This window comes from Leiobunum rupestre, chromosome 1 (genome assembly GCF_980474605.1).
Source record: "Leiobunum rupestre chromosome 1, qqLeiRupe1.1.hap1, whole genome shotgun sequence".
Classification (NCBI taxonomy): Eukaryota; Metazoa; Arthropoda; class Arachnida; order Opiliones; family Sclerosomatidae; genus Leiobunum; species Leiobunum rupestre.
Window position 1 is genome coordinate 76,063,550 of NC_143384.1, and position 16,039 is coordinate 76,079,588.

At 32.0% G+C, this 16,039-nt stretch overlaps 2 protein-coding genes and 1 long non-coding RNA gene across 3 annotated transcripts in view; all 3 read right to left on the reverse strand.

Moving 5' to 3' along the window:
- Positions 1-354: 354 nt before the first annotated feature.
- On the reverse strand, positions 355-2,396 carry LOC149966646 (uncharacterized). The gene is made up of 5 exons (XM_090167556.1): positions 2,336-2,396; positions 2,216-2,231; positions 1,990-2,143; positions 1,400-1,644; positions 355-611 (listed from the first exon to the last, which is right to left on the reverse strand). The coding sequence occupies exons 1-5, from the start codon at positions 2,394-2,396 to the stop codon at positions 395-397; spliced, it is 693 nt and encodes a 230-aa protein (XP_090023682.1). The 3' UTR covers positions 355-394.
- A 765-nt stretch (positions 2,397-3,161) lies between these two features.
- Positions 3,162-6,469, reverse strand: LOC149966647 (glutamate receptor ionotropic, delta-1-like). Its single transcript, XM_090167557.1, has 5 exons — positions 6,425-6,469; positions 5,246-5,352; positions 4,399-4,489; positions 4,080-4,241; positions 3,162-3,287 (listed from the first exon to the last, which is right to left on the reverse strand). The coding sequence occupies exons 1-5, from the start codon at positions 6,467-6,469 to the stop codon at positions 3,162-3,164; spliced, it is 531 nt and encodes a 176-aa protein (XP_090023683.1).
- A 3,691-nt stretch (positions 6,470-10,160) lies between these two features.
- The window catches only part of LOC149966648 (uncharacterized), a 28,562-nt gene continuing 22,683 nt past the window's right edge, over positions 10,161-16,039 (reverse strand). The window contains exons 2-6 of the long non-coding RNA XR_016480341.1: positions 14,054-14,103; positions 13,549-13,620; positions 11,421-11,459; positions 10,986-11,036; positions 10,161-10,183 (exon numbers count right to left, since the gene is read on the reverse strand). This is a non-coding gene — a long non-coding RNA (uncharacterized LOC149966648). The remainder of the gene's footprint in view (positions 10,184-10,985; positions 11,037-11,420; positions 11,460-13,548; positions 13,621-14,053; positions 14,104-16,039) is intronic.

A 16,039-nucleotide genomic window follows, 5' to 3' on the forward strand; every position in this document is an offset into this window, starting at 1 on the left:
AATTTATTTTGAAGAGGGAAAGATGATTTGAGTTAGAAGAAACCACCTATGGACTGTGAGAAGGATGATAAAATACGCGAAAAAGTAGATTAGTCCATAATTAAAAGGGATAATATAGCTAAATCCTAAACAAATTTGAAGAAATTAAAAAAGTTAGTAGTAAGTTTTTTAATTTCTTCAAATTTGTTTAGGATTTAGCTATATTATCCCTTTTAATTATGGACTAATCTACTTTTTCGCGTATTTTATCAAAGATGATTTGAGTCTAGTAGCGATGAAAAAAGGTTAATTTGTCTGGATATGATAAAAGGGAAAACCCAGCTGTAAAATAATATTGTCAAGCCACAGTAAATTGATGTTTTAAATTTGTAGTATCATTTATTTGACCTTTTTATTACAATAAATTCATTCTAAGAAATTCAAAATATAATGTCAAAGCAGCAACTGAATTGAATAAAAGGCCGAAGTATAAGCAAGCGCATATGTCGTCGAATACGATGTATTTCTGTACATTTTGAGCTTTCATCATTGCCAACTTCTTCGATCTTCTATCATCAAACACAACATTTTCCCATTTTGATAAGCACGAAGTTTCAAACAAACGTGTTATGCTGGTGAGAAAAGAACATCTTGATTTATTTTTTACCAAAATAGCAAAGCTTAGCATAGCAATATCGAAATTTCAACACAATGGTAAGCGTGCTTTTACAGAATGGCATAGTTCGCTTAGGCGTTTGGTGAGTGCTCCTTGATATCAAGAAACAAATTTTCAAAGTGTATTACACAATTTGCTTGGCCAAATAAGTAACTTAACTTTTTAACATGGCCTTTTGAGTTATAGTGGTTATTATTGGAAAAAAATATTTGCAATGATTTTACTTATCAAAGTAAATGACGAAGTTTAAATGGAAATTATCTGTATTTCAACTAACGGCAAGTCCCTAATTGACGTAATATGATAATTACACATTGTGTAATGTTTTTGTGTTGTTTTAATAGATTTTCCTAGTGTAAAAATTTGACGAGCTAAGATATTTTACTAAGATTTCACTTTTCTATTTTAATTTAAAAGGGATTATATCTTCTTTGATCAAAAATCTGCCTAGGTTCCTGTTATTTTTATAGTTAATTTATAAAAAATACAAATTTAATCTCACTCATTTAAAGATTCAGTAACAATCTAGTTATTTTTATTTTGGAACTCAATTCCTTAAAGAGGGAAGAAAATTGGTTACTAAAATTTCCCTATTTTGAAATTGGCAAACCTCTTTAAAAATTTTGTGGCCCTTGCAACTTTTTGGGGCGTTTTTTAGAATATTAACTCTCAAAAATTATGTCTGAACGTTAAGATTAATCTTAAATCACGTTGTTAGGTGCTTAAAAAATTTCAAAATTTTACATAGTGTCAAATGAATCTCGACAAGGAAAATTCTTTTTAAACGCAATTCCCATGAAATCGATGCACACTGATTCTTCCACCTCGTTGTATTTCCGATTGGGGAAGGTCTTCCCCATATAAGTATTAAATCCGTTTGCGCCAAAAAAAAATGCCTTTTTTCCATCAAACACTTCTGAAAAAGGAACCTTTCCGGTAAATGGTACTGTCACTTTCCTGTAAATATCTCCGTACTCAGTGTCCGTTTCCTATAAATAAAACAAATAACCTTTTTAAAAGGATTTAAATTGCGATAATATTGTTTCGTGTAAATATTTTGATGAATTTTAAATAATTAAGTTATGGCTTTCTGGAAAATATTGCCTTACGCGGGTTCAATTAACACTTGTTGGTTTTACTTTGAGTTACATCTCACGAGTCCTACTCGAAGTTATTTTTTTAAATATTTCTCTGAACAATGTTACTCAGAGTGCCTTTTAGGTGGAAAAGGTTAACCGCTTGTAGTTTAAAATTATTGAAATTCTATAAACGGTTGTTTGTGTAGATGACTAAATTGGGATTAAAGTATTTTTGAAAACATGATCGCCTCTTACGTTGAACATGAGATAAGCAAAGTTTGAACTTTTGTCCAAAACGCCAAGAGAGTAGACTCCCTTCGAAAACAGGGCGGCGAGCTGCTTTATGGTTCGCACTTGGAACGGGTTTGAGAATGAAATTGACGTCGTCAGTTGACTTCCGTATAACACGCTGAAAAACGTTGTAAAGATCAACCAGACGAACACCAAGAACGTCGAAACGAAGCTATTTTCAGATTTATACCTTCCTAGTGTATTGACTGAAAATGAAGTAATAATGAAAAAATATAGATATAGATATATATAAATTATTTATATATAGATATTTTTATTTATATTGTTAGTAATTGCCCATTATCTTTACCTTGTTTCAGAGTTGAGCTTAATAACTCTAAAAAAACCTCTATGAGAGTGTTAGACTTCATGGTGTAATAGAAAAGCAAAGTGCTCAAGAAAAATACGAAACCCACTAAAATCCAACTCTGTTCGAAATAGAAATTCAACTTATTTTAAACAAAATAACAGAAGTTCTAGCTATACTTATTTTAGTGAACTTTGCATTAAGAACCAATTATTGTAGGCATTTGCATAGGTTAGGATGTATTTACACTTTGATTTTTGCGATTTCTTATTTTATTTAAATAAAATATTTGGTATCTAGAATTAGATTGTTTACTTTTTGATTAGATAATTTACTTTTTTAAACTGTTTGGCTAAATTACAATTGTTCTTTATTTAATGGAACGGGCCTTCTGGTTTATATGTTGCTCTTACATCACAGTCGCTTACTTTTACAAGTCCACGAACGTGCGCTACCTTCTCCAGAGGAATACAGCTTTTTCTAGAACTGGTGCAAATCGCCCGTGTGGAGAATATACTAATTTAGTTGGGTCTTTTGACATAACAGCAACATTTTAACAAGTTGTACAAGACCACTTTTTATATTATATTATAAAATCAACTAGTATATGTGAATACACGCCATAGCCTGTAAGTTTCTATAAATAATGTAGTAAGCGCAATTTCATCTTTAAAGGGGGATTTATTTATTTTAAAAATATTCCGTGGAATTTTCTTTTTGACATTTTCTGAAAATTATTTTTGAGGGTTATTACGTTCAAAAAACCAAAAAAATGGAAGTCAGCTTCTGCATTGGCCATTTCAACCCAGTTTAAAAGAACATGTATTTATCAATTCTGAGGAAGATTGACAATGTTGGGACAATCCGTGGGAGCATTGCCGACGGGAGACGTCAGTTTTAGAAAATCAATGAGATTCCTGACTGCTTGGTTTTTTTCGGAGCGAGTGAGCTGGCTCTTCGGGTATGATAAGAATTGTTAGCAACGCGAAAATTGGCTAAATAGTGTCCTTCTTCATAATTATACAGGATGTTTCAAAATGTTATGCAGATATTTGAAGGAGTTGTACGGGGTGAGTAGAGAAGTATGCCTGTTTTTATCCCATTTTCCTACGATGAATTAAAAGAGCGCCAGAGAGCTTCAAAATGTAGCCTACTAGCATCTTGAAGTAGGCTGCAATAAGCGCAAAACGAAGCAGTAGGGAAATGCGAACATTAAGGTTTGGGTTCGTGTGATATGTAAAAAAGGACTTGGTACACAAATCGAGGTAACCAGCGTATAAAAAGTAAAGATAAACAGTATTTAAAGATCTTGCTGCTTGGGTTTGTGCTTGTTGCAGCCTACTTCCTGGGGCTAATAGGCCACACTTTGAAGCTCTCTGGCGCTCTTTTAACTCATCGTAGGAAAATGGAAAAAAAAACAGACATACTTCTCAACTCACCCCTTACAAATCCTTAAAATTTTGCATAACCTTTAAAACACCCGGTATATTAATAATTTCTTGGTTTAAAAAAACTCAAATTTGTTGTAAAGGTTTTGCAAGGAAATTTTCAATATTTTTACAAGAATGTTTTCTTTATATTTATACGTAGAGTAAAATACGACAAAAAGTGAAATACGTTTTTATCATTTGAAATAAGTTATCAACTTTTGGTTTAAATTCAGCCCTGAGTAGCTTATTGACAAATTAAAAAATATTTCAACTTCAATTAAACAGATTAGTTCTTCAAGCGACTCTTTTGTTCTCACGTAAGTTCCAAAAGCATTTATAAAGAACAGTCCTTTCCTGATGTTTTCATCGAGACGGTTTGTATAAAACCTGAGCTGGTCGAATTCGTAAGGAGTTGAAAAGTCAATGTCTCGCATTCGATCCCAAGTTATAGACAACCGAGATACGCCAATGTCGGTTTTCTGAAATAGAGGAAAACCATGACAGCATTCTCGAATTCAATTCAGGTGTTAGACTTTGCTTGGCTCGGCCCATTATTGTATGTAAAAATATTTTAATTAATCAAAAGACTTATGGCAAAAGGAGCTTGAAACTACTTTAGATAATTGTATCACTTACATTTCCAACCAAGAGACCAACCAAACCCGACCAGGTTTTATTTTTTAGCCTAACCCCGTAGTCCCGTTTTGGTACTTCATAAATACTGTAGCTGAAATTAAAGATGAAAGAGGATTTAACATTCGAAATTTCAGATAACGAGTTTAAACGATTCATACGCCTTCTATTAAACCACTAATCGTGCCTCGGAATTTAAAGTTTAAAGACCCATTTACAGGGCCAGAGTTCTTGGGTTATGAAACTTTGATGGACGTTGAATCAATGTCAATAGAAAAAAGTATCTACGGTTGATAAGCTTAGAGAAACATTTCCAATTCGAAATATTTTAAAATTTATATTTGAATAACAAGGTACTTGGGTCAAATAGAGGAACATATAAATAACGACAGAAATTTCCGATTTAGGTTGTCAATTCAATACCGTTATATGATCTAAACCAGCAGCCATATTTACATTTTGAAGACCGATTTGGATTATTTTCTAAATTCTGACTAAGTGACCTACTATTATTATTATTCTAGATAATTTTTAATGTAAAATTGGCCGAGGTAGCGGCTGCCACTCTTGTCGATCTCGAATGAACTGACCGAAATTGAACAACAATTTTTCTTTATTTTAACATTACTCTAGGACCTAATGGAAAAACTTTAAACAAAAATATATAAAATTGAGAGATAATAAGTTAATTTGAATTTCAATAGCAATAGGCTCTCAACTAAGGCTTCGTTATATATCGCCTTATTAAAATGAAAATTAAATCTTTCAGATGTTTTTTGTTATTAATGTGCATATGGCTTTCGGATAGAGACTCAGAATAGGCGAGAAAAATACCAACATAAATAGTTACCTAAAATTCAGAGTCTTGGCCAGAAATTTAAGCATATTATATTCTTTGCCACGGTTTCCAACTACAGTTCCATTTTGACATCTTGTTAAATTGAAATAAGCTGGGCTCTTAAGAATATAAAAATTAAAATTTAATTCGAATTAAATTATTGATCGATATAATGATATTCAATATCTATAATCTATATAATGAATTATTCAACAATTTATTCAATCTATCTTAAGCAGACGCCAAGCTTTTACCATTTGCCGGAGCCTGTATCCGATAAAAAATATTAAGTGACTAAACTAATAAAAGGATAGTTCTTGTACATAATTAAGATATTAAAAAAATTAAAAACCACTGTTGTACAATTAAAAGGTTTAAATGTAATAAAACCTTTTAATTGTACAACAGTGGTTTTTAATTATTTTAATCTCTAAATATTAAGTGGTTGTTTTCAAATGAATTATTAAAGTTGATCAACTTCCTTTACTTAGCTGAGATCTAAGGGCCTGAGAATCTTTTATATTTTAAAATTTGAACTACAGATTCGCGTGTTTTAAAAAGTGATAATATATGCCTTAGTTAAGTGACAGGATCTACCTGAAATTCAACAATAATGTTTTAACGAATCTGTGAATCTTTAATTTCTATTGTAACCATAGCTACCATGGTGCTTAATGGAAGAGCTCGTGCTAGAAACGCCTGATTTAGTAAGTTAGCTTAAATATTAAGTTGTTCTAGTGGCGCTCTTGAAAGCGCTTAGAGTATTGGTATTATAATAACACTTCTGATTCAAACTGCACAATGCGATAAATATCTCTCAAAACGAAACTGAACTCAATCTGTTTTACACAGGCAGGAAACATTCTTAGTTTCAGATTTTATCATTAAAAAATTTGCTTTCTTTGTTAAGAGGAACAACGCGGATAAAAAAATAAAGGCATTTATTTATCACTTTGAGAACGTGAAGGAGTATAGACGTAATAGTATAGTGCTACGACTACGAGTAACCTTACGCGTTTACTAGCACGAACCTAATCTCTCTTATTATGGCATTTTTGAAACTGGCCTCTCTCTTTCCATAACATACTGAAGCTCTTGACGCGCTTGCTAATTTAAAGTTTCTAGTATCTGTTTCAGTGAATCTGCAATCACTTGCAAATCTTAAATATAAATATATAAGTTTAGACTTACCTCGATAAGCCCTACTTTCAGAGATAATGCCGAACAGTTACGCATTATTGTCCGTAGATTTTTCAATGGATATCCCTAATAAAACAATTCATTCTCTTTATAGAATAAACAATTAATGAAGCAGCGTGTCAGAGACCACTCTAAAAACGTTTTTTTTTAAGAGTTACTTAGATATCATAGAACTTTGTATTCAATGACGTTTTCATTTTTGTCGTTATTAAAGGGAGTATAACCTTTTCAGGAATTTGGGGCAATACATAATTCCCTACCCTCATTTTTCTAAAACCACGTACCTCATTATTGATAAATTATATTTGAATAAATATTCACACTATAATGAAAATAATTAATCTATAGCTCGGATATTGTTGTTTATATGTTAATTAAGGATACATTTAAAAAATACACACTAAATATGAAATAATAAAGGTTTCAAGTGAGAAAACCTCTTCAGGGCGGGCACGCTTCCTCTAATAGAAGAATTGGGTGTTTCTACTCTCGTTCTAGACTAGCGCCATGAGCGAGAAAAGCGAGAAGCTATGGGGCACCCTACCAAACAAGGAGGCTTCTACTCCCTAAACACATATTATTTCTTAATAAGACTTCAATCAATGACGTGAAAACTCTTAAATTATTAATTTATTATTACTATTAATTAAAGAGGGAATTCATACATTCTATACTAGCCATAATTCTTATAATCTTCCCACTATGGCGGAACGTAGTGGGTGGATATAACAGATCAAAAGGTTTGATTTTGCCATCTTTGGCAAATTGCGTACCATTTTCACTGCAACGCTCGTTCCATGGACAGCTGAAAAGGGGCAAATAATAACACTTCGTCTTTCACGCATCAATAATGCGATGAGCCCTATCTGAGATAATTGTTATACCTAGAATTACCTAGAAACTTTTGCTTTTATAGGTTAACATTACCCGAAATATTATTGCTGATATAAAACCAAAAGGAAATTGTTTGACAGTGAGGAAGTTTTAGTTTTATTTTGACTTGTCAAATTCGTTGATCAAAAATTAATAATATTATTTTTCGTAGTTTTACAGAAAATTAACGTAGATGTGCATAAATACATACTTTCGGTGTTATATCAGTGTGCCCGTTTCCATATAAATACGGTAATCTGTTGTATGAGATTGGGACAAATAAACAACTTAATCTGGTTAGTTTTCTTTTACTGAATATTGTATCCGAATTGGTTTTTGATTTTAGAAGAAGGTAATTAAACAAATTTTTGTAACAAAGGTACATGTTGTTCGGCGAATGTACCTCATATTTTGTAGAACGGTTTCTTAATTCGGAAATAGTTGCTTCTTGTTGTTTCGCGTTTAAAAAAATTCCAATTTAATATTCAAATTAGATCAAACGTTACACCATTTTCCAAGTTTTAATTTTCAACCACTTGTAGAGGTTTTTGAAACCAAAAATTATATGTTGATGAAGAAGTTCTGCTAAAATTTACTTTTAACCAAGAGCACATAAATTTACTTTATGAAAGTTCGTCATTAATTAATATATTACATCACGACATGAAATACGGCAAGATATCCCATAACGCTACACTCAAAAATGGAAAACCATAAAGTTTCCTTTTCTTATTTCTGACCGTTCAGTGTGTAACTTTTGCGCATACCATATTTATATAATTTGACGTTTAATACATTATCATTATTAGGAATGTTATTTTATAGCATACGTTTAGGAAAAATAATCCCCACTCAGTCTTCCCACATAGTATACTATAAAATTCTTAAAACGATAAAATTCCTTTAGCATTAATGATGTGTCTTAAAATATTAACTTGAGTTATCATTTCAAAATTTCCCGGTATTTAAAACCACTTCAGATATTATCAGCGAAAGTTTTTTAATATGATTTTTGTACATTTTCTAGATTTCTTAGTTCAATAAAATAAAGTCAGGAAATCTACAGCATTTGTGTGAGCACGAACATTGCAACTTTATCGTCATGCAAAGTTTCTTAGATAGTAGAATTATTTCACCGTTTATGAAAGACTATGATAATTGCTCAACATATTTTTATACGTTACACTTGCTTGTGGAACCACCCAAAACCTTATATAAAGATGTGCTGCTGCTGAAATAAGCGTGATCACCGCTGGTTTAATCAAGTAGCTTCACAAACCGATTTTATCAGCCTTAGAAATAAAGCTGTGTATAAAATATTTTGTGGCAATAGTTTTTAGTCGTTAATTAATTTGGTTTGGCATTGGTGCTTAAGGTTAGACATGCTAATGTTGGACTTCCATAGGGCTGCAGAAAATTTACTTATTAAAATTCAACACCAAATTACGCAATGAGGAAAATAGGCCAAATTTGGCAATTCCTTTTTCGAAAAACAATGTGCAAGATAACAAATACACGTTAAGGCTAAATCACGAATCGTGTTTTTACTATCGAAATTTGGAATGGCATCTTATAGTATGTCTGAAATGAAATGATTAAACCTCATGCGATGAAACAACATTCGTGATAACGAAGATCCTTCACAGGGTTAATTTATGACCCACAGTATATCGTAAAATCTAAACTTGATTTCTTATAGGAAAATTTATGTATTACCTTTTTTCCTCAGGTTTTCCTATAATAAGTATATTTATCTTTTGTTGTTCTTGTCTTTCGTGTTTTTGCTCAAATTTTAATAGTAAAAACCGATTGAACCAACCAATTGATACTGTATGTGTCCAGATATCAGATTACACAATTAGTTTACCCGATAACAATTTGAATACAAAATCTATGTAATCTGTTGCATGTAAAAAGATAAAAAGTTGGAGTAATAGTATTAGTAATCGTTTTAATTATATTTTAAAGCTTATATCAAAAGATCGATCTATAAAAAAACTGAGATTTCATGTGAATGTACTTCATTGTCAATAGTGATAGCGCGCGAGTGAATTTGCGAGAGGTCACATTATTTTAAGAGAGCTGAAAATTTTACCACAGTCAAGCGAAAGTTTCACTCCTGACCACGACAAAAACCTTTTACACTTTTAAATTTCATTTTTATATCATTTCATGGATGGAACCATAATTTGAAGCGACTTAAACACAAACGCAGACAAAATTCAAACCTCAAATTTATAATATTTAGCAAGATAAGGGTATTATAACACAACAGTCGTGGTTTTCAAAGCAACACTTCATTTGTGTTTAGGAATTCCTAAAATTACGAAATTGAAGTTTAAATTATCAATAAAAACTCCAGAAAAGAAATTTTTCTTCGGCACAATTGTGAAAAGAGCTACCGCACCTTGAGCCATACACTTTCAATTGTGAATAATCGAAGAAAGAAAGGGTCTAGCGATTTAGTTGTCGAATTTCGATCTATTTTCAAAAACGAACAAGTCGTGCCCGTAAAGCGATCAATTGTACAAACACAGTGTACCTTTGTGTTTTCGTATGCATTATATTCTTTTAAATGATATATTTAATGAAAATAAAGAAAAGGTTTTCAGGAACTTAGAATTTTCTGTTACGAGCGACAACATTTTATTGGTAATTTCCACCAGAGGTGCTAAGAAATAAGATAATATAATTTTATTATATTTGTGCTTCCTAATATGAGTTTTCCTTGGTCAAAAAACAGCAGCTTTCTGCTTCGTAGACAAGTAAATAATTAAGTTTAAATAACATGTACAACAGCAATTTTTATTTTAATGCATTTAATTTAACACATTAATAGTACATTTTATATTTCTGGTGCATTTATTTGGTACATTTCTGAAAATAATATACAACTTATAAAATACAAACGTATTGACTGGGTTTTTTACATAGTATTTAGGACAAGGCGAGTGGTTGGGCACTAGTAGGGCTGGTAGAAGAAAATTGGTCGCTGAGGTAGGAATGTTTTAAAGAAGCGACTACTGTCATCTCTGACAAGGAGACTACCCGAGGTGTTTCACACCGATTTTGTTCAAACTCGGGGCATTGGTAGACCTTCATGTAACTTGAAAAATCCAAAAGGGATTTTATTCAAACGGCAACGAAAAATGTTTTTGACAACTTGAAATGGAAATTTTCCCATTGATAATAACATGGGATTTGGACCGATTCCAAGGGTCCCCCCCCCTGTGAAACATTTTACAAAATTGAAAAAATAATTAAAATACCAAAATTATAAAAAAAAATGATAAAAATTGACGAAAAAATCAAAATTGGTCACATTTTTATCAATTTCTTTAATTTATTTTACATGGAAATCGGTCAAAACATTTTTCGTTGCCATGGCAAAACCATTGCCCATTGAATAAAATCCCTATAGGAATTTTTAAGTTACATGAAGGTCTACCAATCGGTGTGTAACACCTTGGGTAGTCTCCTTGTGAGTGAGCTTAAGTCGAGGGACTATAGAATTTTTTACAACGTACAAAGGAATTTTATAACTGCATTAGTTAAGCGAAATATCCTGAAGTACATGTAAGGAAATAGGATAAGGGTGCTAGGGTAACTAAAATAAGGATGCACATTTAATTTTCTGAGGTCGTGAAGCCAACCGAATATTATTCTAAAATGAATTTACCATGAGAGCTCCAATCTTGCTGGTATACTTGGACAACTCGTCAAGGATTTCCTATGAGGAACAGAAAAAGGATACAAGATTATGAATGCTGCAAAAAAACGTTTGATAACCAAACACAATCGTATTTCAATGTTGCCCTTAGTCTCTCTTGATTCTCTTGGTTTACGCAATTGTTAGTAAAATGGAAGTTGAGTCTGGGTTTAGATTATTAGATTATCCTTCGAATTTTCGGTTTTAGTAACTAAAAATTTGGTATTCAGCCATTTATTTTACACATTTTAAGAATGGTTCAAGCCTTTTCGAGATAAAAAAAATATAGTTGAATACTTTAATTTACACGAAGCAAGGAAAAATTTCAGTCCCGTGAGACGTCCGTAAGCCTGTGTCATTTAGAAAGTTAACTTTAGTCAGTTTATAGAGAACATCTGTACTTACTTTAATTTTACCCAAATTGCAGAGATGCGTTTTCATTCCCTGAAAAGAAAATGAATTAATACTTTGGAAAAACGAAGAAAACTAGCCCGAAAAAGAGCATAATCAAAACGTCAGTATAAAGCGGAAATCAGTAAATCAATAAATGTTTTAATGGATAATGTTTGTATGTAGTTTTTAGGTTAAGACTTGGTTACAAGTGTCAGTGGTTTTCAAGTTAACAAATACCCCCGATAGGTCGGTCAAGGTCAAATGATCAATCTATAAAAATACACTGATTTGAAATGCAAGAAAAAGTGGCGTTGAATTCGAAATGAAATTCTTTCAATTGCCATACTGTGCAGAAAGTCGTCAGAGGTCGTTTTTATCTCAAAAGGACCTATATGTACGAACGCTCTACGAAATCCTAGTAGCTATATCTATAGATGACCTTAAAAGTTCGCTCACAATACACGTGAAATTTTAAAGTGAATTCGATTTTAATTTAAATTAATACCAAAAATTTGAGTTAAAATTTTAAATATAATCTTTTAGTTTTCCTGCTATATTGGGTAACAAACAGTAATATAAAATAACGTAATATCGTCATTAAATTAAAAGTTGAAATATTAATCTTGTATTACTTGAGGTGTTTAATGCTCCTTATTAAGCGTTGATAAAAAAATTTAATTCAGGGAGAATCCTCAAGACATAGCCACGAAGATGGTTTCTTGCCTTTAATACCGGTAGCCGGGTTATTTTCCAAGGCGATCATGTAACTCGTTACTATTATTGTAAACTTAACGGCTTAGGAAATTTATAATAGGTTTTACCTTTACTGAAGAATCTAACCAAATATATCATAGCTTTCGTTAATTTTAAAATCCATTCGATTATCTTCCAGGAAGTTTATCCAAATCTGGGTAACCAGAGTAAGCATGGCTACTATAAGGCATACAATATCTACTGAAATAATGTCGGAATAGGATGCGATGTCTTTCTTCCAATTATCTTGTTAACATGCACTCAAGAAAAGCTTATTTTAACGACTAGTTACATTCGTCTAGGTTTGTGACCTTTGAACGCGAAACAGAGGAACCGTAGGCCTCATCGAGATACGTAATTCGGTTAACCCAATTCCTTCGAAGATTTATAAGCGATTGCATTGATACTTATAATGAAGCTATTCATTTATTGAAGTCTTCCTAAGTGGTTTGCAGTCAAAACGTTAATTCGGATATCAGACTTAGGTCCGTATTACAGAACATACCGGAAATACGAGATAGGTATTGAAATATTTTCAATAAAAAGGAGATCTTATGAAAGGAATATTCAACTGAAGTTTTATCGTACAAGGACCGTCGCAGACGCACTAATCAAATAAAATAAGTGTTCGAGGTCAAATCGGTTGCAATTCCCGGTTAATCGTTTATAAACTTTGGGGTTTTGCATACCAAACTCCTTCTGGTTGCTTACTGCGCAGTTTGACTATTGCAATAATTTTTATATTCAACGCACTTTTTCACTTAAAAACTAGTTTAAAACTAGAAAATTTAAGGTGTTTCATATGTTACGAACATTTTGACCTTGAACGCACGCGGAAAAAATGACTATTTTAGGAGTTGCAAAACTTTATTGCTTTGATCTCAGCGTTTCTTTTAAAAGTTCCTCTAAACATTATGCATTCCAAATTTGTAAACGTTTCGCTTAAAGTGACCATTTTGACCTTAAACGACCCTCTGGCTGAATACTAGTCAGTCTAGCACTTGCAAAACTATTAATTTGAAACTCAGTGCCATTTTTTCACCTAGAAACCAGTTTCAAACGTTTTGCGCTCAAAATTTTAATTAAATCAGTGCTACTTTCTCGATTATAATGCTTCCCAAGGGTACATCGGTTATATTCCTTTCAACCTCTAGATTTTGTACTGAGTAAAAAAAGCACTTTCACCAGCTTTATCTTATCTGGTCAGATAAGATTTGTTAGTTTTTTAATTTAAAAATCCGCTTTTCTGTTTCAGATTTTAGCACTATATTATTTTGTGTTATATTAAGAGACTGAATATGTTTTCGAATTAATGGCTTAAAAGTGACATGATGACTTAGACCTAAGGTGGTGCCTAGCTGATGATGATGATGTTTCGCTGTCTTACCGCTTTTTCTTCAGGCATTGGACAAGCTTTATGTTTCATCAGCAGGGTTTCCAATAAATCCGCCTCTTCTGGCTGAAATAAAAAGTGAATGTTTTCAACACAAGATTCTTTATTTTGAAATTGGAGGAAACGCGTAATCTTAAATTTATTAATAAAATACAAAAGTTTCCGCAACAGTGGGACATACATTTGAATACGTTTTGTAGAAATAGAAAACCAGTAAACAGTTTTTAAGAATCGATTCGTTACTCGAAGTCTATATATTCTTATTTAAACAATGGATTATATTATTTCGTTTCAAACTACATCTGAGAAGACTTTCAGATGACGTCACTTTAAATTGCTCAAACTTTTTGCTTCAGTAAAAAAATTAAAATAAAAAGTTTTCTTTCAACATTTTCTTTTGTTAAGAACAGAAAAGCCAGGACATTTTGCTTTAAAAGTATCGAAATATATGTTTCGATTACGAATAATAAAATATAAAAGAGTAAAATAATCTACTCACAGTGCAAGCTTTCTTCGCGATCATACAAGCTTTGAATTTTACGATTTCATCTAGAAAAACGAATAGGTTTAATTAAAACGGCTTTTAAGTCAATTTCTTCTAGAGATATCAGTGGTGGAATGAAAAATACACGGTGCCAAACTTAGATCAAATTATTCAAATAAAATCGCTATTGAATAAATTATAATTAATCTAATGAGAACGAGCTGAAGTAGATTTGGTGGAACGAGGAGATGTCGTAGTATCTAGTTCAAAGGAAGATCATCGTGGCTTTTGAATAGTACGCTTAAGGGATGTTTTTCAGGGTCCAGGTTTTGTTGAAGCAGATTTTCTCATGTAATTTTTACACGGTACTTTTTGATGCCCTTCAATATTAAATCACATTTTCCAAGTTTGTATCTCCTTTGTGAACTCTTTATTGCATGGGCGCTGTGACTCGTTTTATTGTCTTTGTTAATTAAAGGGAATAGAATAGTTTTATCATTGTGTTAACCAAAATCGAATAGTTTTATCATTGTGTTAAACAAATTCGAATAGTTTTATCATTGTGCTAACCAAATTCGAATAGTTTTATCATTGATTAAATCAAATTTGAAAAGATGTATCATCGATTTAACCAAATTCGAATAGTTGTATCATGGAGTTAACCAAATTTGAATATTTGTATCATTGATTGAAAAAAATCGAATAGTTGTATCAATAATTTAACAAAATCGATTAGTTGTTTCATTGAATGAGACAAATTCGAATAGTTGTATCATTAATTTAAGCAAATTCCAATAGTTGTATCATTGATTTAACCAAACTAAAGTTACATTCATTGATTTAACCTAACTCAAGTTACATTCATTGATTTAACCAATCTCAAATTACATTCATTGATTTAACCTAACTCAAGTTACATTCATTGATTTATTCAATCGGGTATTACTTACAAGTAGACATTCTTTTCAGTTAACTTAAAATAGTAAACTTTGACCTCCAACTTCAGAACCTGATGCTACCTAATACGTTTGCAGAACCAAAATTTACCCTGTCAAATGTTTTCGAAATTTTCTTAAATTTATAAAGACACCCATTAATGACTCAAAAAAACTCCCGTCAAAGTCAAATATATAGTCTGTGCTAGCAGATTTAGTAATCCCTGATTTATTCATAAATTAAAGTTATCTTAAAAACTCCTGTCACAGCTAGACTACTGGCTAAAATTATAAGTATCCTCTGTTCCTTTGTGCGATTTCAATTCTACAATTGTAGAAATTATTGATTTTCAATGACCGACTAGCTGGCACTGGAATGTGGTGATACTGAGCTTCGTTGTACCTCCTAATTTTTGTAAGGGGTGGAGAAATTAATAATTAAGTAAAAGCAAAATAGGGAGTTTTAAATAAATAGTCAACTATGGCACGGCCAACTTTGATCACGCGCTGTTCGCGCTACAGCGGCCAACACATTCGTCGAAATTCCGCGAGCAAGGATTTTCCCCCTATAAACTGTACTCTAACGTGTAGGAGTTCAGCGCCACGCTCGGTTTTTATATTGGCTTCTATGTAAAAAATATTCTAAAAATAATAATCCGCTAGGGGCGCTCACGTCATACACATATTTTGCTCATTGGTTAACACAGAAACGTCAACGAATGAGTTGGCCGAGACAATGGAAAACTGGCTAAGCCTTGTACATAGAACTAAGTTTAAAAAAAAATCCACTATTGCACAGTTTGAAATATTTGGTTTACGCGCTACGCACGTTTCGACTCGATCGCACGAGTCTTCGTCAGGCACTAAAAATAATAATATTTATTTCTTAGCAACAAACAATATAGATCATTCCTCGCGACAACGGAACGAAAAAATAAGAATGACAATTATAAAGGAAATCAATACCATATATACGCATAAGGCGAGAGGGGAAGTTTATAAAAGGGATTTGTAAGAGGATATACGATAATTTATAATTTCAATGGACTCACGCATGTTTAGCAGA

Bases quoted from the DNA above. Each gene is read 5' to 3' on its own strand.
- LOC149966647 (XM_090167557.1), bottom strand. From the start codon at position 6,469: ATGCGTAACTGTTCGGCATTATCTCTGAAAGTAGGGCTTATCGAG. The intron at 4,490-5,245 runs GTAACTATTTAT...CTTTAATTTCAG, and splicing joins GCCAAGACTCTGAATTTTAG to CTACAGTATTTATGAAGTAC. The intron at 3,288-4,079 runs GTGAGAACAAAA...TCATACCCGAAG, and splicing joins TAAATGCTTTTGGAACTTAC to AGCCAGCTCACTCGCTCCGA.
- LOC149966646 (XM_090167556.1), bottom strand. From the start codon at position 2,396: ATGAAGTCTAACACTCTCATAGAGGTTTTTTTAGAGTTATTAAGCTCA. The intron at 1,645-1,989 runs GTAAGAGGCGAT...TTTTATTTATAG, and splicing joins TTGCTTATCTCATGTTCAAC to GAAACGGACACTGAGTACGG. The intron at 612-1,399 runs GTAAAATTTTGA...TTTTCTCACCAG, and splicing joins CGAGATTCATTTGACACTAT to CATAACACGTTTGTTTGAAA.